The sequence below is a fragment of the Aristolochia californica genome, unplaced genomic scaffold (genome assembly GCF_029961685.1).
Source record: "Aristolochia californica isolate CCGP_79_NKW_82.1479 unplaced genomic scaffold, dmAriCali1.0.hap1 SCAF_9, whole genome shotgun sequence".
In the NCBI taxonomy this organism is placed as follows: domain Eukaryota; kingdom Viridiplantae; phylum Streptophyta; class Magnoliopsida; order Piperales; family Aristolochiaceae; genus Aristolochia; species Aristolochia californica.
This window is the reverse complement of record NW_027182290.1, coordinates 1,881,132-1,903,263: the sequence shown is the minus strand read 5'-3', so window position 1 is coordinate 1,903,263 and position 22,132 is coordinate 1,881,132. Positions and strand designations below refer to the sequence as shown.

The window sequence follows — 22,132 nt, the reverse complement described above, 5'->3', positions numbered from 1 at the left end:
TTGAATAATTTTGAAGTTCTATGGAATTATTTTTTTGTTTATGTTATATTGAGTTTCCATGTGTCCCTAGGGATGGGTAGAGAGTCTGATTAAGAGTAGATTGGGTCCAGTTCAAACTAGGCTGAGTCGCCTGCATGGGCGTCCATTAGCCAACGAAACCTGACCCCCATCACTGACGAGGTACGGTTCGTAGTGACTGCGAAGTCATATGGGGCTCTACCAGGGGTGTTCGGTGAATTTGGACTTATGTGTGTTTTTGCATTGTTAGGACTAGTCATAAAAATTAGAACTTAGATAATTTTTTGTAAGTTGCTGAATAGGAGTCTGGGGGCACCTGTCATTGTTAAATTGACTCTATTTCCATTTAATCAAGATGCTTCCACTTTCCATTAAGTGTGTGCCATTGTGATTTGAATTTAGTAATGCACATAGAAGTTCCTTAATATTGATGTGAAGTAGTGAAATTTGCCACAAAAAAGAAAGCTGATTTATTTATTTTATTTATGAAAGCAAATAATTGTATAGAGAAGACTATAGATGAATTTTGGACTAGCAATGTCTTGGATAGGGTTGTGGCATAAAACTTGTGTTGTAACCCTAGTTTGTTTGGTCTCTGGTGGCACCTACCTTGATGCTCTTGTGCTTATCCAACTTTATTGGATACATTGAGCTGAGTTATTTTTCTCCAAACAAGTGCCTAGTGAGAAGAGTTTCATCCATCTTGGTTAATGGACCTGGCAGAATTAGAAGAAGGTGAAAATGTTATGAGTGTAATTGGTGGAAAAACTTGAAGAAGGCCAACTTAGATATGGAAAGTAGCAAATAATTGAGCAGATGGAAGAGGGTATTCATGTATAGTGGCTTTACAATCAGCTAATTGTTAGAACTTGGATGCCCACAACTATTAATTCGTCCAAATGAAGTCAAAATGATAATGGAAATCCTAATGTCAGCAATGTTTTAAAACCTTGTTTCAAGAAAATTTTCTCATCATAATAACCTTATACAAATTATTTAAGTCTTGGATAAACTCTTCCGAATGCATTTTTATAATGTGTATTCCTGCAGTTAATTTTGACTTGAATTGTAGTTGACATGCTTGATATTGGGTCTTCTATGGAAGGAATTATGAGCTGCATAACATTCAACAATATTGCCTTGTAATTCTAGGTCATCTGTGGCTTGTAAGTTATGATAAGGTCCCCCTCCTTCTCATCTCCTTTTCTGATGGACCTGAGGGAAGGCAAATAAACCAGGAAAAAGAATTAAAAATAGTTCTTTTTTACGAGCAGCCTATTCTGACAGTTATTAAAGCAATATGATCAGAGGCTCATGCACTGCCCTGGAATTATCCAAGATCTTTTTTTAATTTTTTAATGTTAATTAGAACCTTTATTTTTTTTTTCAAAGAAATTGGAACCTTTATGTTGATCACCCGCATAGGTTTATCTTAGCTTTCAAGCAACAATTTTCTGTCTTGATTTCTTGGTGCCATCTACATCTTTTTTTCTTTACTGCCTTTGTACATCAGTTATCCCTCTCTCTATAAACTTCCTCTGGTCATTCAACAGAAAAATAAACTACTTATGTGGGAAGTTGTGGCAGAAGTTGTATTTGGCAAGAGTTAAATAATGCATAAAGTTGTAGAAGCTATAGTAGGCTATTTTGTGAAAGGAGCATAGCTTTTCTTACACTTTCATGGGCATGTACTAACTACCTTTACCAAAATGTTAACTTTTTATATTATTGTATTTGTCCACTTCAGAAATAATGTTGATTTTTTTTTTTTTAAAATAGAGAAATGTTGTTTATGTAACAATAGAGGTTCCGCAACAGGTGGTATTTGGGTGCATTTATAGAAGTGTGCCATTATACTACATCTACCGTAGCATGCTTTTACTGCTGGGTCGGTATTTGGGTTCTTTGTTACAGACACTAAAACATTAGACAACTTTGGAAGCTTATTATTCTGTTGGCCAGTTTTATACTAGCCAGGTTTCTGGAATCTGGATGCGACGATGGATATTTAATCTAGTGGTAGCTGATCTTTCATTTCTGGTTCCACTCGTACTTATCTTTAGGTCCATTATCATAATATGTTTCACCCACAATGTTGATGTTGGATGGCACCACTGTGCGGCATAAAAGCTCCCATTTACTACCTTTACAACACGCATTTGTGCTATCAAAATTTTTATGTTACGCTCCTCAGTGACTCTTTTCTTATGACGTGAAAGTTCCAAAGCTTTATTCAGCATCTCAAAAACAGTTGCACCTTCATGATTTTTGTGCTTTAAATTTAGAAAAAAATTGGTTGCAAAACAGAAGAAAGAAGATGTTTACTGACTTTTAAAACGATAGATAGAAGTATTAGAAAAAGGCATAGCATTGGAATTAGCTAACCAAGTGAAACAAGGAATCCATAAGCCAACAAGAACCTAAGGATCTTCCTAGTTTCTACAATTAATATCAGACATTGTAGGATACCATACCAATGTCCCCTACCCTATTTTCTGTTGTCAGTCTGTGACCCACTCTTCAATAAGTAGAAAAAATTCTCTCCTCGTTTCGTTTCTTTTCTTCACACATTGAGCTTGGACCGCTGAGAGCAGAGTACTAACCGAGGTAACAAGGAATCCATTTTTATGACTTCCAGTATGGAGCGCAATTCATTTCAGAATCTGAGACGTCGTGGATGCCGAAAGGCCTGATTCTCGCAAGACGCGCAAAATGGTAAGCCGTTAGAGAGATTTATCAGAAGGGATGGGGAAGGGGCTGGGTGAAGGGAACCCGACTTAAATATAGCCTTGCCATTTGCTATTAAATAGTTTTTTTTTAAAGTCGTATCATGTTATTGAGTTAGCAATCCTTTTGTTTTTGACAAAAATAAACGTTGTGTCATCTACCTTTTGTTCCACTTGGATGCTTTGTACGATTAGGGCATATTAAAAGAATCGTGAAATTTCGTGTTAACTTGAAATGGGAGCGAGCTCTGCTACTTGAATCAACTTAAAGATACACTAACAGAAATTCTTTCCTGTTCTGCAGAATTTACTGGATTTCATGTGAAACTAAGCATACGTTCTTAAAGAATCCAACTATGCATCATATGGCCCTTTTTGTAGATGAACTTCGTCCTCTAAACCCCACGACGCTTAGCTTAGATCCTATGGATTTCACAACACCGGGCTTCTTCCTTTCCCCTCTTGTTCTTGGGCTGGTAGGAGAAGAAGTTTTTACTGGCTTTGCAAGAGTTACAGGCTTCTTAGTCAACGATAATCTTCCCCTTTTGTCACCGACTGATTTCTTTTTGCCGTCAACCTTTTGATCTGGATGAATTTGCAGATGCAGCTGTTCCTTTTCTTTTTTGCTTTGAAGCATTTACCAAGCTCATACTTTTTCTCTTCGGATCACCCTGTCGTGCCTTCACCACATCTCTTTTAACTCTGTCTGTAGTTACAGACTCTAAGCTTTCGTTCTTCTTTATTGCCTCTTCTATTCGGGTTGCCAACATCAAATCCTTCTTTGCAACTACACTCGTAATTTTGCCTGTAACAAGAAGCAGGGATGATGTCCAAACCTCTAAAAGAATTCATACACAACAATATTTTTCTTTTTGAAAGTTCATTCATGTCAATTTAACATTATGACGAATCAAAAGAACAACCAGCTACGTCCAAAAGTCAAAATTATCAGCAACTACTACCAATTCTACACGGCTTAAAGTTTTTTTGTTCAACAACTTGATAGATTAATTTCAAATATACCTTTTGCTCCCATGCGAGCAGTTCGTCCAGTGCGATGAAGATAGTCAATCTAAAAGATCATGACAAATAACCAGATAAGAGCTTTTTCCAAATATAATGGAGGTTGTTGAATCTAAACCAAATAGTTGTTCGGGTTGCAAGCTTACAGATTTTGAGGGGAAGTCAAACATGATGACATGATCCACATCCAAGTCTAGCCCACGAGCAGCCAAATCAGTGCAAACCAAGGTTGGGCAATCTCCATTGTCACTTTTGTACTTCTTCAGGTTTTCAACTCTGAAAGATTGAATGACTTGAGATATTACAGAAGACCATCACTCGATTACCCTTTGCAAGACTTGGCTCAAGAACCTAACAGGCAAATGAAGCTTGATTATCAAATCCTAAAGCAACAAGCACTCAAAGATAGATCATTTCCAGCAAGAAATAGAAAAGATGCATTGACAAGGAAACAAAAAAAATTTGGTTATCCTTTCTAAAACCAAATGCGAAGATGACCAGATAATTAGGACACCATAAACATTCAATACACGATAAATGACACAATAAACTGTCTGGCAAAGAATGTGAGAACCATAACTGATGTGACATGCATGTCATATGGTGTGAGTTATAGCAAATGAAGATGGATGATCAGGGTACACCAAGACAACAAGTTTCCTTTAATTCAATGCAATTATGGTTGCACTTGATATCCAAGTTGCTTGTCACAATAAAATAGCTTCAACCACCACCCAAGAGAAGCTGTACATCGGACCATCGACAAACCTGACAAGTAGCACATACAAAAGAGCAGAAAGGCTCAAAGAACTGCATGGAGCTAATACAGTGCTTTGAGGTCTCCAGTTCCACATTTGGGATTGCTCTCTGTTTCAATTGACTTCATCCTCTCAATAAAGACATTACTATTTCATCCACATGTGAAAGGAAGAGTGTAAAAGGGATTGAAAACAATGATAACAAAGAACAAACTCATATAGAAGCATTCACCATTTTAGGCTGCAGGAAGACATAATACAACTAATTTAGGAAGGCCACATCAACTAACCGGGATTTAAGACTGCTTACATGTTTCCAAATTCACATAATCTCATGAAACTTAGCTAAATATTTGTCCCACAAATAATTACATATTCACTATTAGCAATGAAAAATAAAATGAGATAAAGATATATATCTAGTTATTGTTGGTTTAGTTTACATATTGTGCATGATTACTTTTTTTGTGTAACCAGAGACATAACATATATTTCATGGTTAATGAACACAAGAAATGTATGACAGAATCCCTCCAATGCTTCCATTTGTTTTTTATACATCTAGGGTCTTCTCCCTCAGATACTAAATTCCCATAGGGATGCACGTTCTGTTAGTTTTGAAAATAACCTATCAGTGCACATTTCTTGAATATTAAAATTTTAAGAAACTTTCTAAGAGAGTTACCACATGTTTTCACAATAGTAAAAATTTGAAAATGTCATTACTGCAAAGTTGAACAACTATATGATCAAATCTAATTTCAAGCAAAAAACATAGAGATTAATTTTACATGAATGGGAATGACTTAATTGTCGGTAAGGAAGAAAGCCAACCAGAGAGTAAAACCGGACTAATAAACCACCACCATTGAAGCCTTCAACCCTACCATCATAGATGACCCCACTATCCTTGTAAGCTCTTGCTGCCTTCCAGTCAGTAGACCTCTAGTTCTTTACAGAAATCAAGAATTAGATTATATCAATATAAGGATAAACTAACTGAAGAACGAGGCATTAAACACAGGACATGTTACTCTGACTAGTGTTCTGTGTTATGTTTTCCTTGAAATCAGGTAGTTAATGTCTTATAAAAGTTTTCCTTTCTAAAGATCCTTACCATCAATTGAAACAAATTAGTCACGAATCATATCGGAAAGGTCTTCTACCAAACTCTTACCTGTTGGACAAGTTCTACAAACGAATCTGGAGGACCCATCCGATCCGAGCTTTTGATTGATTATTTCCAGATGGGGAGATCAAATCTTGAACTTACATGAAATGAGGAAAAATAAACCTTAATGCATTCAACTAAGTACTCTATATGTTGAAATGAAACAAAAAATACAGAGGAAACATTAGAATCATCACCAGTCTTTACACAAATGGTGAATCTATAAGGAAACTCAACCACTGACGTGCCCTCATCTTCAAACAAGGGCTTTACCAAATGAGCACAAACCACAACTTCCACTAAGAACGGCTACAAAATATAAAATTTTAAAATGACTGATTAATACATATAGAATACCAAAATATAAAAGGCAATTATCAATAGTAATACTTAAATTTCACGAGTAATGAAAATATTCACCTTGGATTGCTACTTCTTGGAGCGTTAACTGGCGGGTTTCGACATGTTCTAGAGTTATGCCCCGATTGTTTACATCTACCACAGACATAGGTGCCATGTTCTCCTTTATCCATTTCTGTACGTATACGAACTGAACGTGGACGACCTGGTTGTTTCCTTGCAATAGGTGGAACAACTCGCACACCTGTATTAGGCCAATAGAGTTTATCTTTAGGAGGATAAAATCCCATTGCATATGTTCTTCTATATGCCTCTGTTGTATACCAATGACCACACAATTGATTGAAATCATAGTTGATTTTTTTACACACTGCAATGGCATGGGTACAAGGAATTTTTTCCATTTGAAAATGGGTGCATGTACATGGAATTTTTTTATAACACCCAAAACTCCTCACCACATGGTATGATCATTCCATGACACTTCAAATTTATTCAACAACTAGCAACTTCATAAATCAGAAAATTAAACGAAATTAACTAAAATTAAACTAACAACTTCAGAAAATACAATATTCAATGGCATAGGAATCCATAAACTAAAGTTAAACTTTACAATAATTTTAATTTATCTGCAATTGACAGTAAACAGTGAATCACAAAAAATCAATACAATAATTAAACAGTAAATCACAAAAAAAAATCAATACAATAATTAAACAGTAAATCACAAAAAAAAAATCAATACAGTAATTAAACAGTAAATCACAAAAAAAAATCAATACAGTAATTAAACATAGTAATTAGATTCAATTAACAAAAACCCTAAAAAATCACCCTGCTAAATCGGTTACTGAAATTCAAATTCTGGTTTGGAGGGTGAATAGGGCTTCGGTTTTGAGAGAAGGGGCGGCGAGAGAGTGAAATAATAGGGTAATAAGAGAGGGGGCCCTGAGAGGAAATTATAGGGTTCGGTTTTGAGAGAGAGGGCGCCGAAGAGATGAAATGATAGTTTTCGGTTTTGAGAAAGGGGCGGTGAGAGGATAACAGAGGGGAGCGAAAAAGAATAATGAGAGATGAGGTTGAGACGAAGAGATAGCGGTTGAGGGGGGGGGGATGTCGAGGGGCGAGTAGCGGCGGCAGCAGAGCGAGCGGCGACAGCGGCTAGAGGAGAGGGGTCGAGAGGAGACGCGAGGGGAAAGAAATATCGAGGAAGAGGAGAGGGGTCGAGAGGAGACGTGAGGGGAAAGAAATATCGAGGAGAGAGATTTTTGAGAAAAAACTTAAGTGAGGGCTTACGTGGCAAGAAATTAATAAGATTTTTTTATTTTAAATAAAATATTATTTAATATTTTATTTAAGTGACGTGGTAGCTTATGTGACAGATAACGTGGTAAAATAGTGATGTGTCAGACGACGTGTCAACGCAAGTTGATTGCTATGATGATGTGGTGACACATAAGCAGTCAAAGCTTACGTGTCGCTTTTGACTGCCCACATAGGCATTTGACCGGTCAAAGTTGGGTAGTTTTAGAAATATTTTGATGACGTCGGCATTTTTGAAAATAATTTATTTTAAATGGGTATTTAAGTGAAATTCCCTTCTCTAAATTGCTAATCTCAGATAAAAATCAAATGCAAACGTTGAAGAAAAGGGTAAAATTTGAATAATGTATTGATAAAACAAACGGTCTATATAAATATACTAATACAACTAAAAATAAAGACTAGAACAACTAGTTTTAATTTAGTAACAGGTGCACAATAACTTCCTAGCATGAAATTTGATGTCTGTAAAGGAAGTTTTGGTCTCCTACATCAGTTACTTTTGATAGGAGATCATGTGAAATGCCTGAGAAACTTAAAAGAGTTTGGGGACGAAGACAGTAATTGGTGCACAATAACTTCCTAGCATGCAATTTGATGTTTGTAAAGAAAGTTTTGGTCTCCTATATCAGCTACTTTTGATAGGAGATCATGTGAAATGCCTGAGAAACTTAAAAGAGTTTGGGGACGATGAAGTCAAGACATGGTTTCTTGTGATATGATCAACATTATATGTGTGGAAATGGACCCCAAGAAAATGAAAGTTCTTCTGGTCAACTATCACAAATTTCTGGCTCATTTTACTCTCCTCCCCTCCTCTCCCCTGCAGCTATTTTTAATTTTTGCAACATTTAAACTCAGTCGACTGAGTGAGTATTATGATTGAAGCGAACCCAACAACCTTCTGGTTGAAAGTTCGTTGGCTCGAACCACTCACCTTTGTGTATAAATGAGACAAGTGAACTGACACACGGAGGTCAATTGTCAATCGTTGTACAAATTTCGCACAGAAAAAGACTCCAAAAGCTTCGGCATGCCAAAAAATACTTGGAGAAGGGAAATGAAAGAGCATTATCAAGGAGCTCCACAAAGACCCATTCACCTTGCAGAAACCATGAACAAGGTCTTTGCAATCCATGATAAACTTCAGAGCTTCTGGACTGGCTGAAATGTTAAAAAAAAAAAAAAAAACTGTTCTCAATGAAACAGCCTAAATGTGAGAAATTAGGTATTTGCCAATTTACTACACTCTGGAAATGTGAGCTAACTTTCTGTTATCATATACGAAATCTTCGTCTTCAATGGAAAGGCTCACCAACTCTGCAACTACCTGTATTAATTTACAGCAGAAGGCAATTGGGGCAGTTCGTCTGCTGTGCTCAGTAAAGACTGCGAACTTTTCCATTAAAGACCGGAAGTAATGCTATTTTTCATGCAATGAATGGAAGAATCTTCAATCTAAGTCTTCTTTGCTACAATCTTCTACTTCATTAAAGACCTCAAATAGAGCTATACTGGATTCAGTCTTCGATAGTTTTCTTCATAAACAAATGATCTTCTCTGCTATGATAAGGTTGTTTTGGTATGATCCAATCTAATGTCTTACTTTCCCATGATTTTTATGCTAATCGAACTGGACAACCTTAGAAAATATGTTCTTGGGTTTAAAATTTTGTAAGCAGAACAGCAGGAAATGTCTCCTAGCTTCTATTTTCTTCCCAAAAGAAATTCATTCTTTCTACCTGTTTGGTTGGTGGAAGAGCCTCCGTGGAGTAGCTGCAGCTGTATGTGGGGTCATATATATGGTGGCTTTAAAGAGAGAATGGATATGGAGTTTTCAACTGGATGAGGTTTTTTACGTATAGTAAAAATACTTATTTAAAGTACTTTTTGAAATTTAAATACTTTAGAACTCATAAATCCGGGTCCATTTTCGACAGTTTAGGCTTCCTTGTCAGGAATGTCTTGTTGTTTTCAGAGAGCAGTAATTACTCATGAATTCCTGATTATAGACTTTTACTTTTTAACAGAAACAATCTTCTTTTCGTCACCTTTCTCTATAAATGAATATCAAAGCTTTGCGCAATCTGCATCTTCCCGAGTTAACACCTTCTAGTATCCTTCCACCTTTCGTCTTCCATTCTTGGAAGCCATGAAATTTGCTTCTGCTCTTTCCTTACTTCTCGCAGCACTTCCGTTGTTACTTGTTTACGCTCTACTGTTAACTCCTTACGTAAAGGTCTCGTTCCTGCTGCTATGTTTGATTACCTTGATTTCATACGTCAGAGCTCAGAAACAGCCGCTGGTGCAATGGCCGGTGCTGCGTCACCTTCCGACGCTGCTCTGTAATGTGCACCACTTGAACGAGTGGGGGACGGAGCTGTTCACGGCACTGGGTTGCGGCACGGTGAGACTGAAAGGTCCGATGTTTACTGGGTTGGAGCTCATTCTGACGTGCGACCCCTTGAATGTCGAGTACGTGACGAAGACGAACTTCGCCAACTTCGGCAAGGGACCGACCTTCGTGGAGAAGTTCGATATCCTGGGCGATGGGATATTCAATGCGGACGAGCAGTCGTGGTTCGTGCAGAGAAAGATGGCGCATTCTCGGTTCATGTCCAAGAAGTTTCAGAGCTTCTACACGGACAAGAGTCGGGAGGTGGCGATGGAGGGCCTCGTCCCTGTGCTGCAGCACGCGGCCACTCATGGGTCGCCCCTGGATTTGCAGGAAGTGTTCAAGAGGTTCTCTTTTGATGCTTCTTGTGCTTCAATTATGGGAACGAATCCGAGGAGCCTGTCTGTAAGCTTTGCAAAGATCGAGTTCTCTACTGCAATAGACGTAGCAACACAATCTGTTCTTTACAGGCACCTTGTGCCGAGCTTCTGGTGGAAGGTGATGCGGTTTCTGGGAATCGGATGGGAGGGGAGATATGCTCAGTCATGGAGGACTATAGAAGATCATTTAGCAAAGTACATCTCTCTCAAAAGACAGGATCTGGAAAACGGGAAAGGAGGAGACGATATGCTGTCCATGTATATGAGCCACATCCACAGGGACGAAGAAGAAGAGAAGTTTATCCTCCCCAGGGGCGACAGTTTCTTCAGAGATACCGCGTTGACTTTCTTCGTAGCAGGAAGGGACACAGTCGGCTCGGGTCTCAGCTGGTTTTTCATGTTACTCTGCAAAACCCCATCTGTAGAGGCTAAAATTCTCGAAGAGCTGAGGCTCGTTGTGTTCGGGGGGAACACCCAGGAAGCAAAAAACAAGCGGCCATGGTGCTGCTCTTCTGAGGATCTAAAGAAGCTGGTTTATCTTCACGCCGCTATTCTCGAATCCATGCGACTCTACCCTCCAGTTCCTGTAGAGCACAAAGGCATCAGGGAGGCTGACGTTCTCCCAGATGGGACCGTGGTAAAACCTGGAATGAGCATCATTTACTCGATCTATGTAATGGGTAGGATGAAGTGGATATGGGGAGACGACTGCTTGGACTTCAAACCGGAGAGGTGGATCGACGAAAAGGGGAAGCTGAGAAATCAATCTTCGTCCAAGTATGCGGTGTTCAACGCTGGACCCAGGACCTGTCTGGGTAAGAACATGGCTCTTACATTGATGAAGATGGGTGCTGCAACGGTTCTCCTTAACTTTCAAACTGAAATGGTGGAGAAACAGCCCATCTGCCAGGTACCATCTGTCACGCTTCAAATCAAGAATGGCCTGATGGTCAGGGTAACAGAAAGGGATGAGCTTTCCAATTGATCATTACTGATTATGGTATAATCTTCCTCTTACCTGTATGTTGCCGAGTTAAATATAATCCTCCTCTACATGTGTTTTGCCTAGTTAAATATAATCCTTCTCTACCTGTATTTTTCTTGGTTAAAAACAACAAATTCTGGAAGGAATTCTACAAGTGATTTGAAGTTAGGTTCAAAGCTTATCTATCCCAAAAATTTTGTTCTCATGAATTCATATAAGACTATTCCTTAACACTTTCCTGATACTATGTGATGTTGGGTTAATGCCTAGCCAAAAAATAACTAGTCAAATTAAATTATATATTTACAAACTTAAAACAGTTGAAACATATTTAGTTCTTACTAAACAATCTGTTGGAATATGTTGGTGATCTGTGTTAAGACTTGGCTTTCTGCACCTTAATCGACTAGTCTTTTCGGGTTGTATTGGTTAGGTTCTTACATGGTATCAGAGCAGGTTTCACCCATCCCGCCTTTGAATCCCCGCATGTTCTCATGTTTGGCGCGAGGACTTTGTATTTGCATTTGTATTTGGAATTTGTCCTGGGTTTAACCCAGGGGTTTAGTTTGCGGGGGAGTGTTGGAATATGTTGGTGATCTGTGTTAACACTTGACTTTCCGCACCTTAAACGACTAGGTTATATTGGTTAGGTGCTTACATGGTATCAGAGCAGGTTTCACACGTCCTGGGTTTAACCCAGGGGTTTGGTTTGCGGGGGAGTGTTAGAATATGTTGGTGATCTATGTTAAGACTTGGTTTTTCGTACCTTAATCGACTAGTCTTTTTGGGTTGTATTGGTTAGGTACTTACATAATCTACAACCCATATTTTTTAGCATAGCAAATTCTGAGGCCTAGTTCTTGGACCATAAGAAACTCTGGAATAGGAGAAAAATATAAACCTAAAATATTCCAAACTTCCACGCATAACCCTTGAGAATGGCTGCTTTTAATTTGTCACCAACCAGGAACCATGTTTCGTCTCTGTGTGAGTTGGAACTGAGGATGTTACTTGGAAAAAAAGAGAGAAAATCTGAAACTTTAGAAAGGAAAACTCTAATTGGTTCAGCATGTCTCAACCCAGTTCAACTTTAAGTTGGATTTTGGAGGACAGGCTAGTTTAATGAACCCATGCAATGAGATCCGTTCAGTATCTTAGGAAAGCATTGTGAAGGTTAACAAGCCCTAACAGCAACCCGACGACCAGATCACCGAGAGGCAAAAATACCCTTGTAATTTTTATGTAAAGTATTACCATCAATTCGTGGTGATTACAAAGGTTTTAATCTGAGTATTTCATCAAATCTTGCGAGCATCATGTAGGGGGACACATGAAAGATACTTTTGAAATGAAATGGGATTTTCTAGGCTAATAATGAATAAGACCAATCACGTAGGTGGGCCTGAAAGAGTATATCTTCGTATTTATTGAATTCATTCGTACGTACACTGGTTCAATTAATCTAACATCTGACAATCAAATGAAAGCCAACGGCATTGTTGTTGAAACACGTGGACTGGATCCGATTAAGAAAGGTTGGAGAAGCTATACGGATTGCCAAAAATAGAAAAAAACCACTCTCAAGAACAGTGAATACAATAGGATGATGGTACGTTTGACCCACTCTTAGAGAAGTGTCATGGCCAGAGAAAGAGAGAGAAATAAATTTCATCTTTTATTTCCAGAAAGCAGTTTCCCTGCATATCAGATAGCAGAGAACGACCGACCCACACCAACAATAAATACACATGCAGAAACCGTCGGGACGACACATTGCTCTTAACAGTTGTTTGCCATAGCGTTTCTTACAATAATTCAAGCAGCTGCTGGCGTTGCACACGACCGGTTTAAACCCATACCCACACTGCAACGTCTCCCTCCGTAATCCCTCCCTCGCACCTGCACAATCACAGACTCGCCCACATGAAACTTGATTTTCAGAAACGAGACTGGTTAATTTCTCGAGTTTTCAAATCAAGAGTACGTAACTGAGAAATCACTTACAGTGGGCAGGAGCAGCAGATACGAGAACAAGGAGCAGACCGAAGAGAGCAAACGCAGGAATGTTCGTCTGCTACATGCTCGCCATTCAGAGAGAGGAAAGCGAGCGATTGTGAGAATGACAAAGGATACGTGATTGTCGGGTTTTATAAGTTTGGAGTTCCTCAGTGGCAGCTGTAATCTTTAATGACTGAGAGATGATTTCGCTCTACTGACAGACTTCGTATGATTTCACTTGAGCTATGGAAACTAAACTGGACTTGCCTCTTGAAGATTGAATTTCGCGCTATGCAGAAGTAAATGAAGAAAGAAATTTGGGAATCTTTTTCTTTTTTCGGCTTCCAGCGTGTGAATGACAGGGATAAGGAAATTTCTCAGTTTAGGAGGAGCTTGCCTCTTTTATTTCAGTGAAAGGACTCTTATAGGGGATCTTAAATTTGATCAAATTCTACTATAATATAAGTATGCTCCGATTAGGTAATGTTCTTCCCAGTTTTCCATTCCGTTACCTTTGAACTTGCTGCTTAAGCAGCGGGATCTCCTCCACTGTCTGGAAGATCTTCTACAATGCTTGGAAGTAGGGTGGCATCAAACCGAACCTGTTCTTGAATAACTCGAGTTAGGTTAGGATCCAGTTCGGTTCTGTTCAAATAAATCCGATCTTGAATCAAATTTGAGGCTAGGTTTCCTACTAGTTTCAGTAAACCAACCGAACTCGAACGAGGTTCTGTTCTCACAACCCAGGGACTGGAGTGAGTCACGAATCAAAAGGTGAAACCTCTCTAATTGGGACAAAAGGCGAACCTTTCCAATCATCGGCAGGACTGTTCTTAAAAAAACAGCAACAGGGAGATTATCTTTTGTCTAATTGGAACTAACCAACATGAGTTTTGAGTAGCTTTTCTTTGGGAATTTTATCAAGTAATATGAGCAATTGGTCAAAGAGAAGAAACATGAACGAGCACCTGTATTAAGACAATCAATCCTAGTATCTCCAAGATGAACAGGTACATGGATGCTATAACAACCAACATTTTATCATTTTGTATTAATTGGTGAAAATAGAAGTTTATTCTGAATTTTCTTTAGAGAATGTAAAACTAAACTCACGTATTAATCAGAAATGCTTTTGATTTAATTTCATCTACAGCAGATCATTACAATTTTACAGAAGAAATAGGACATTGAGCTATGAGTTGGAGCTCTGAACAATGGACACAAGGACAGTCACATCGTCTAGCTTGCCACCTCTGAATGAAGGGTAGCCAGCTGCTTGGGCTGCATCGGCAAAGGGGCTTCTTGCAGATGCTGACCTCCCTATCTCCTGTGCCCGCATTGCCAGTACCTCAGCAATTCTCTGAATCACAGCAACCATGGAAAGCTCAAAAGAAGAAGAAATGTGAATAATGATAAAGATTGAGTAGCTTAACAGGTTTTAACTGTTTAAGGGGCACACAGAAATCAACTCAAACCTCTGGTTTCATCTTAAGTTGCAAGGATTTTGAAATAATTGATATAATTTCTTGCTCATATAGATTGTCAAAGAAGCCATCGGTTGCTGCAACGATCAAGTCACCTTCATGTAACTGGATTTTGTAGCTCTGCGTCATAGTTGAGCACAAGCAGATTTATTTGTACTAATAGTTGAAATTGTGTTCTGACAAAATTAAATAACCATCATGCATACCTCTATTTGTTCAGATGGATCATCTCCTTTCTGGACCTGGACGGGGAAATTGAACTCATAAACCATAGGAATGGACCTCTCAGAAACAGTGCCATTTCTTACTACCACAAATCCAGAATCGCCGATATTTGCCACATGAAGAACCTACCAATAGTTTCACTATTAGCAATTGTTTTAGTCAGTAAAAAGCCCAAGGAGGTTTCTTGAATAGTACCTGGCCATCAAATCGAGCAACCAAAGCAGTGGATGAACCCGGGGAACTAGCCTCGGCAACACTTCGAATGAGAACTTCATTAGGTTCAGGTGCTCGAGTGCTTAGAGAATTGGACACAAACCTTGCACAAATTTCCATCAGCTCTCGAGCATATAATCCTGCATTAATTCCTGCAGAAGTAGTGAAATCTACTATGTCAAAATGGGTGCATTTCATTGGCATGGGAGATTGCTTTTAAATTATGGGCTCAATCAGTCAGCTGCCAAAACTTGTTTGATCTTTTTGACGATCATGAACTATGCTATCAATTGGAAAAAAACTTATCAGATGCTTGAAAAGTGACTGTTCATTAGGCATCCTCTATGAGTGTAAGAAGAAATAAAAGGTTGGAGAATAGTCAAATGGTCCAGTAAGAATAAAATAAGGTGTCCCATATAGAAGTGAGGCATAAGTTCACAGTAGATCCACTACAAAATAGTACACCCTGTTCCTCGAATACTATTATCTGGATCCATCCATCTCTTTATTACGATTTTTTTTCTAAAAAATCATTGATGCAATTATCATGCTACCTGAAAAACTGACCTTTTGTCTACTACGGCATCATTTACTAATGAATACAAAAAAGTGCAGAGAAAGTTGCAACAACACTTACACCCTCAGAGACTAAACAGAGGGACAAGTAAAGAGTCTGGATTAGAAGCGAACACATGCCATTTCACATATTATTACAATTTTTTCACCATGTGAAGACTCCTACTTCAGTTATAAGCCGATGCCAGTGAAGCAAGGATTTTTATCTGCTTTTACTTCTTCCCTTTCTAACCACTGGAAAAAGGCAGCTTGATACCTCAAGAAAGCCATTACAACTGAATATTAACAACCACCACCATAATTATATAGTGGAATTTGTAAAACCATTTCCCTAAAAGATTGACAGATGCATATTGAACAAGAGTACGCTTCAAGACTTCAGGTTTACATAAAGTTTTGCAGCAGTGAGGATAATAAGAAACAAAAGTACAATAATAAAAAAGACAAAGATACGGTCCACAAGATTATTTTTTTTAATATAAGCAAAAGAGTTCCAAGTAAGGTTCAATCTACTTTTAATTAAATAAGCTCAAGTCGCTAATAAAAATGCATTAGCAAATTTGCTTTTATGAGAATTCAAAGAAAGCTACATATCACTAGCAACAAGATTACCTTCAAGTGACCACGCACCAACACCATCAGCTACACCAAACCAGTTTTCTCTTGACAAAAAGTAAGCATCCTCTCCACCTGTAAATACCTGACATTATATATTACTAAAATTGATGTTCCCTTCATGCTGCAACATTGAACTGAAGTGAAAGGGATAATTTACATACAGACACTCAACTTTTGAATACATAGCAAATAATCATTGAAGACAATCACCTAATTGGAAATTCTCACTCACAGAAGCTTGAGCACTCTACACTCCCAGTAAATGTAAGGCAACAGTAAAAGTGCAAAAATGAGTATTATAAGTGCTTTATTTTCACATCCATTCCTTTGACTTCAACTGCAAACCTTAGAACTTCAATAAAAATGGTCAACTGGTCATCTTTTTGATAGGTGCAGGCAATAGTTAAAACAAAAAGCCAAAGAAGGCCTAACCAAGTCAACAACTTTCTGTTAGGTCTGCAAACAAACTCTCCTATTTTTTGTATTTTTCCTCTTTTAATCTCACTTTTTGCTATTACCCATATCAATTCCTTCACTTCCTTGTCCATAATTTAAAGACTTTTTATGGTATTAGGGCAGAAAAGACCTATTTGATCCTGCATAAGATTCTTCCTCACTAAATATAGGATTGAACGCCAACGTAACCTGTTAGGGGTGATAATTGTTGCTTGAAAGGAATAAGGTAAAGTGAAAAGGCTGAGGAAGGCTATCTATCGAATCAAACATTTTGCATTTATAACAGCAGAGAAATGGTGTCTCTGAGCATCCATTGGAAAAAAAAAATTATGTTTCACTTGAATCCACATATAATTGGAGTAAAAGATGCCATGTTGACTTCTTATTACTTGACAAATTGCGCACCACCATCGGATGTCCTCAGGGAGCTCCTTCTACATTGTCGGTATTCTGATAGTCCATCGTTTTCTCACTCCTCCTCCCCCACCCCCCAAGCCCACCCCAAAAGAATTTTTTTTTTTTTACTCTTACTTAGTCACACATTAGGCATATTAGGATCACTAGAGGACAACCTACCTGTCCTGAAACTAAAAGTGTCTGGTAGGGTTATTTTCAAGTTCAAAAACATTGTAAGTGCCATCCAAGACATAGAAAGTTGTATTTTAGTGTCAACAACACATTTTTAAAGAAGACACCTTATCGTAGTCCAATAGTATAACATAATTCTTTTAATTTGTTCTCTCCTCCACCTCTGGTTTCTCCATGTTAAGAAGGGGACCGGGCTCCTGCTGCCTCAAAAGCCACCGAAGATATATATGAAAGGTAGAACAAGCCTGTAATTACTAATAACAGAAAAGGACCTTCCACACAATTATCTAATTTGAGCAAAGATCATCCTCTATTAGTAAGTGATAATCCAACAACCACTGCAAGTCATAGTCTTGGTTCTTCCACAAGTACTCTTACTGGTGATGATCTCCCCATTGCTTTATCATAATCGGTCAAAAGTACCACTCTATAAGGCAACACTTGGGATTTAATAATTGTCATCCCTTGTCTTTTGTTACTTCATTCGCTTCACTTCCACTGTTGTCTACAATAATTGTTCCAGTGTTATCCTCTATGCCCATTCCTAAGTCATTTCAGGAAGCACTGACTCGTTCTAGGCTGAGGACAGCTCAGGAAAAGATGCATGCTGTTGAATATCGTCAAATATGAGATTTTTGTAAATGCAGTAGAAGGTAGATGCTGTAAAAAAATAAAACGATTATGATAAGCGTAATATGGATTGGGTACTTGGTGCAATGGCCACTCAAAGGAGGGTTCTATTGTGAGGTCTTAGCATCTGGTCCCACCAAGGGCTCAAAGTGCAGTGTCTCTGTGTTCCCCAAAAACCAAAAAAATAAGAAAAAGAACAAATGATAGAAGCAAAAAAGGGTAGATACCTTAGAAGGATGTGGTATAATGGCAGCCCCAGAATATAGGACGAGATTCGTCGGTAATATTGGAGTTTCCCTGAACCAAAATTGAAAGAATCATGTACATAAGGTAAATGTTCAGAAAATCAACCAAGAAAAAAAAAAAAAAACAATAGTGCAAGAGCACTTGATTGACAGATTAGTGAAGGCCTAATTTTCAACATTGAATTAAATAACTGTAAGTCAAAATAGAGGGACAAGCATACCCATAAGGATCAGGACTAGTTTCAGTGTCTCCTGGATGAGCAGAAAAGGAAGGACTTTCAACCATCTGAGCCACCTCAGCACTGGTGTTCCTTTCATCCAGTTCAATGTTTTGCATCTCAGGATGCAATGAAATACTGGCTACTTGCTACAAAAAATGGACACATCCAAAGTATGTTAGCCCTAGCTTATGCAAAAGATACTTATTCCATATCAGGAAATAAAGACAATAAGAATTCTCTGAAATTTATCATGTTACCTAGTACTAGAGGTAATTTAATCCAATTACCCAATTAGTCATCTGTCTTTTATTAAATGGAACAAATACAAAACAAAAATCATACCCATATATAATCAGTGTACCAATTTGCCATTTATAGAACGGAAAAGAACGGGATGGAATGGGGTAATACCAATATGATACCCGATTACCTGATCACCGATTATGTAAGGCTATTATTGCAATTTCGTTACATATCTATTTATGGAGGACCTTGTTATGTATGTTGTTATATGACTTTTTACTGTCTTAAGACATTATAAACATGTGGTTATTTTTTTATTTTTAATAATTTTATACGTTTTTATCATTTTTTACTATTTTTCATTTATGTATCCGTTTATTTGGTCAGTAACCGGGTAAAAAAAATGGAATCTGATACCTTCATTAAATAATCGGAACAGATACAGGATACCAAGATAATAACCGGAACAGTATACAAATAGCCTATTCTGTCTCATCCATATACCATATACACTCCTACCCAATACCAGAATAAAAAATAGAAATTTTTTCTAGATGAAGTGCTCTCAAAAGTTAAAAAATCATCTCATTGGAATAAAGCTTCAAACACTGACGCTTGTTGATGAAAGATTGTTAGTGGAAAAAGAATTCCACGTCTCAGGCTACTGATTTGATTGTGAGCACTGCTTCATGTGAGAGACTATTTCCAAAGTAGTTTGATCTCAGAAAGGTCCTATATTTATCAATTAGAAATAGATTTCTAACTTCAACTAACTGACAGCGACTAGCCAATACAACCCAACAGACCGATCTGTTAGGTGCAAAAAGCTACCGCCTACAAGAGTGGACAGAACCACTCTAACACCCACCCCGCCCATTCTTGACCACCTCTCGCGGGATTCGAGTGCGGGACGTGGCATGCCCAGCTCTGATACCATGACAGCGGCTAGCCAATACAACCCAACGGACCGATCTGTTTAGGTGCGGAAAGCTACAACCTACAAGAGTGGACGGAACCACTCTGACACTAACCACATTGGGAGGAATTGGCCCATTGTATGAGAAAAATCCAAGTCCATCTGTTCATTCATAGTAGTCATGTATGCGTGTTCTCAATATCTTAGGCCAGGTTGTTTGTTTATAACCGGATATAAGGAGAAGTGTTAGTAGGTAAAAGGTTCTAAAATTTTGTGGGTGCACCTAACTTCAATTAGTCATTATGGGAGGAACTGGCCAACTTCAACTACGACAAAAAGTCTTTTTCAAAAAAATTATAAGACATTATTTTAAAAAAAAGAGAACTCTGACCTATAAAGATCAACGAAGTACACATCACCTATGTCAAAAGGGACATAATAGCTACAAGAAAGAGAGACACATAAATAGCCAGAGATCTAAAAAATGAGCATGCAAAAACAAAAACTCAAGACGATATTGATGGCTGTGAGGCAGATACTGTTCAGCTATTCATTAGACATGCATGTGACCAACAAACTAGAGTGAGCACCCTTATCAATGACTTTTAATCATCATGTAGGCTCACGCCAAGCAGCAAATAATGTGCTTTCGAGCAGATGGATAAGATGGATCTCATTGCCACTGGCAAAAAGGTGTAGATGCAGCTAGTTCGTATTTCTCACAGAAATATTCTCTTATCTTCTTTTAAACAATCAACTGAGAACTTCAACTAAAACATCTCTAAGTTTGTAACAGAATGTATTTCAGAACTTTGTCAAATAATCCTTTAGATTAATAGATGAGACTCAACAGCAAACTAGGTCCAAGATTGAGGATTTATTAGCACTTCACCAGATGATAAGTCACAAAATCACATTGTAGCTTCTAATCCTGTTTTTTTCTTGTTTATTATATCATTTAAGTAAAAATTGGATCCATCAATGATATCTTTGCTTATAATGTGAATTGGCAGGTCATTATGTGGACTAGTCCATCTCAAACAAATACTGCCCCAATTGTACTTCATGGATTTATGAAGGACGCTTCCAACTAGAGATGAAGTAAAGCCCTAACATGTAACCATTAAACAGCAAGCCACACAAACACGAAAATGCAACTGACCACTTTTTAGCTTTTTTCAGCCTTACCTCTTCATGATGCCTGTCCACATTTAAAATTGGTTTATTCTCTGCAATACTAGAAGTTTCCAACTCATCAGAATCTTCCAGTACCTTCTGTGGAGATTCCAAACTACTGCTAAACATACTTATCACCACATGACTCTCACTGGCACATTCACCATTATCTGCTTCTGCTTTTTGGGTCAATGTTTCAATGCCAAGAGGAACATCACTGATCATATCATTGCTCTGCTCGCTGCTCAAGAAAGTGTTTTTCTTATCTTTCAGTATTTTTTCAGAGTCATTTTGTGGTGAGGATTTGCCCTCCAGTTTCACGTTAAAATTTTCCAGAATCCCCTCAGTCGATTGCTGTTTGCTGCCACTCCCAACCAACATGTCATCGCTCTCACTAACTACAGGACCACCACCATCATCATCACCTGATATTTCCATAGCAACTGGGCTTACACATATGTGTTCAGTCTCTAGGCCAGCAGCACCTGTCTCTTCCAAATCAATTGAAGTATGCTCCTCATCGGTATGAACAGTTTCTCTCTCCACATTGGAATCCTGCTCTGACAAAATTTCGTGCTGCTTCTTTAAGGATCCTGATTTCGCTTCTTCTTCAGAATGATCACAAACCTCACTAACAGGTGTCATCCCATCAAGAGACGTTTCTGCCAATAAAGGGGCTTCACTAGACAGGCACGCCTTCTGTTCACTCTTTGGACCAGAAAACTTCTCTCCCCAACATTCATTTTCTAACTCCCCTGGTCCAAATTGTTCATCATTTCCTTGAATTTCTGGTTCCGTTTTCTCCGTATCTTCAGAAGCCAATACTCCCTCCTTACTCTCCTCAGACACCAAACGCCTGCTTTCAAATTCTTCCAATTCATTCCGCTCTCTCGCCTCTTCAGCAGTTCCGAACCTGAACACGACACTACCATCCGAGCATTCTGCCGAAATCACCGAAGCCCAGATGAATAACCACAAAACAGCATAAAAGCATACCCACCTCATTTTGCAGAAACTAGACTAAAAAAACGACGAGGTTCAAAGATATGGTGAAGTACCAGTGGCCGAAACAAGATCAAGTTCACCCTCAACGGGAGCCGACGGAGGAACCGCCGAGACTACGTGGTTGTTGAATCTTCGACTCTGCGGTTGAAGAAATGAGGAAACTCGGGCTGATCGAAACAGTTTCGGAGCGACTTTGGCTGGAAACAAGAGCGTGTGGGAAGACGAAGTCGTCAAAGAGCGGAGGTCAAGAAATCTAGTAAAGGATTCCGACATCGTCGAGGTCTTTGGGGGAAGTCACGGTTTTCGCTCCCAGGAGAACATCAAGAGTTCCAGAAGAGACACGAGCGAGGGGCAGTTTGCTCGATCCTATATGTACGAGTATGAGAGGCGAAGACT

At 38.5% G+C, this 22,132-nt stretch overlaps 2 protein-coding genes across 2 annotated transcripts; one reads left to right on the top strand and one right to left on the bottom strand.

Annotated features, from left to right (window-relative positions):
- Positions 1 to 9,494: 9,494 nt before the first annotated feature.
- On the top strand, positions 9,495 to 11,312 carry LOC137941938 (alkane hydroxylase MAH1-like). The gene has a single exon (XM_068787558.1). It carries the CDS (start codon positions 9,535 to 9,537, stop codon positions 11,140 to 11,142), a length of 1,608 nt encoding a protein of 535 aa, XP_068643659.1. The 5' UTR covers positions 9,495 to 9,534; the 3' UTR covers positions 11,143 to 11,312.
- Positions 11,313 to 14,199: 2,887 nt separating this feature from the next.
- Positions 14,200 to 22,055, bottom strand: LOC137941553 (probable protein phosphatase 2C BIPP2C1). Its single transcript, XM_068787013.1, has 9 exons — positions 21,790 to 22,055; positions 20,744 to 21,672; positions 18,397 to 18,542; positions 18,158 to 18,227; positions 16,251 to 16,338; positions 15,045 to 15,214; positions 14,831 to 14,974; positions 14,616 to 14,744; positions 14,200 to 14,500 (listed from the first exon to the last, which is right to left on the bottom strand). The coding sequence occupies exons 1-9, from the start codon at positions 22,007 to 22,009 to the stop codon at positions 14,333 to 14,335; spliced, it is 2,064 nt and encodes a 687-aa protein (XP_068643114.1). The 5' UTR covers positions 22,010 to 22,055; the 3' UTR covers positions 14,200 to 14,332.
- Between the last annotated feature and the right edge of the window lie 77 nt (positions 22,056 to 22,132).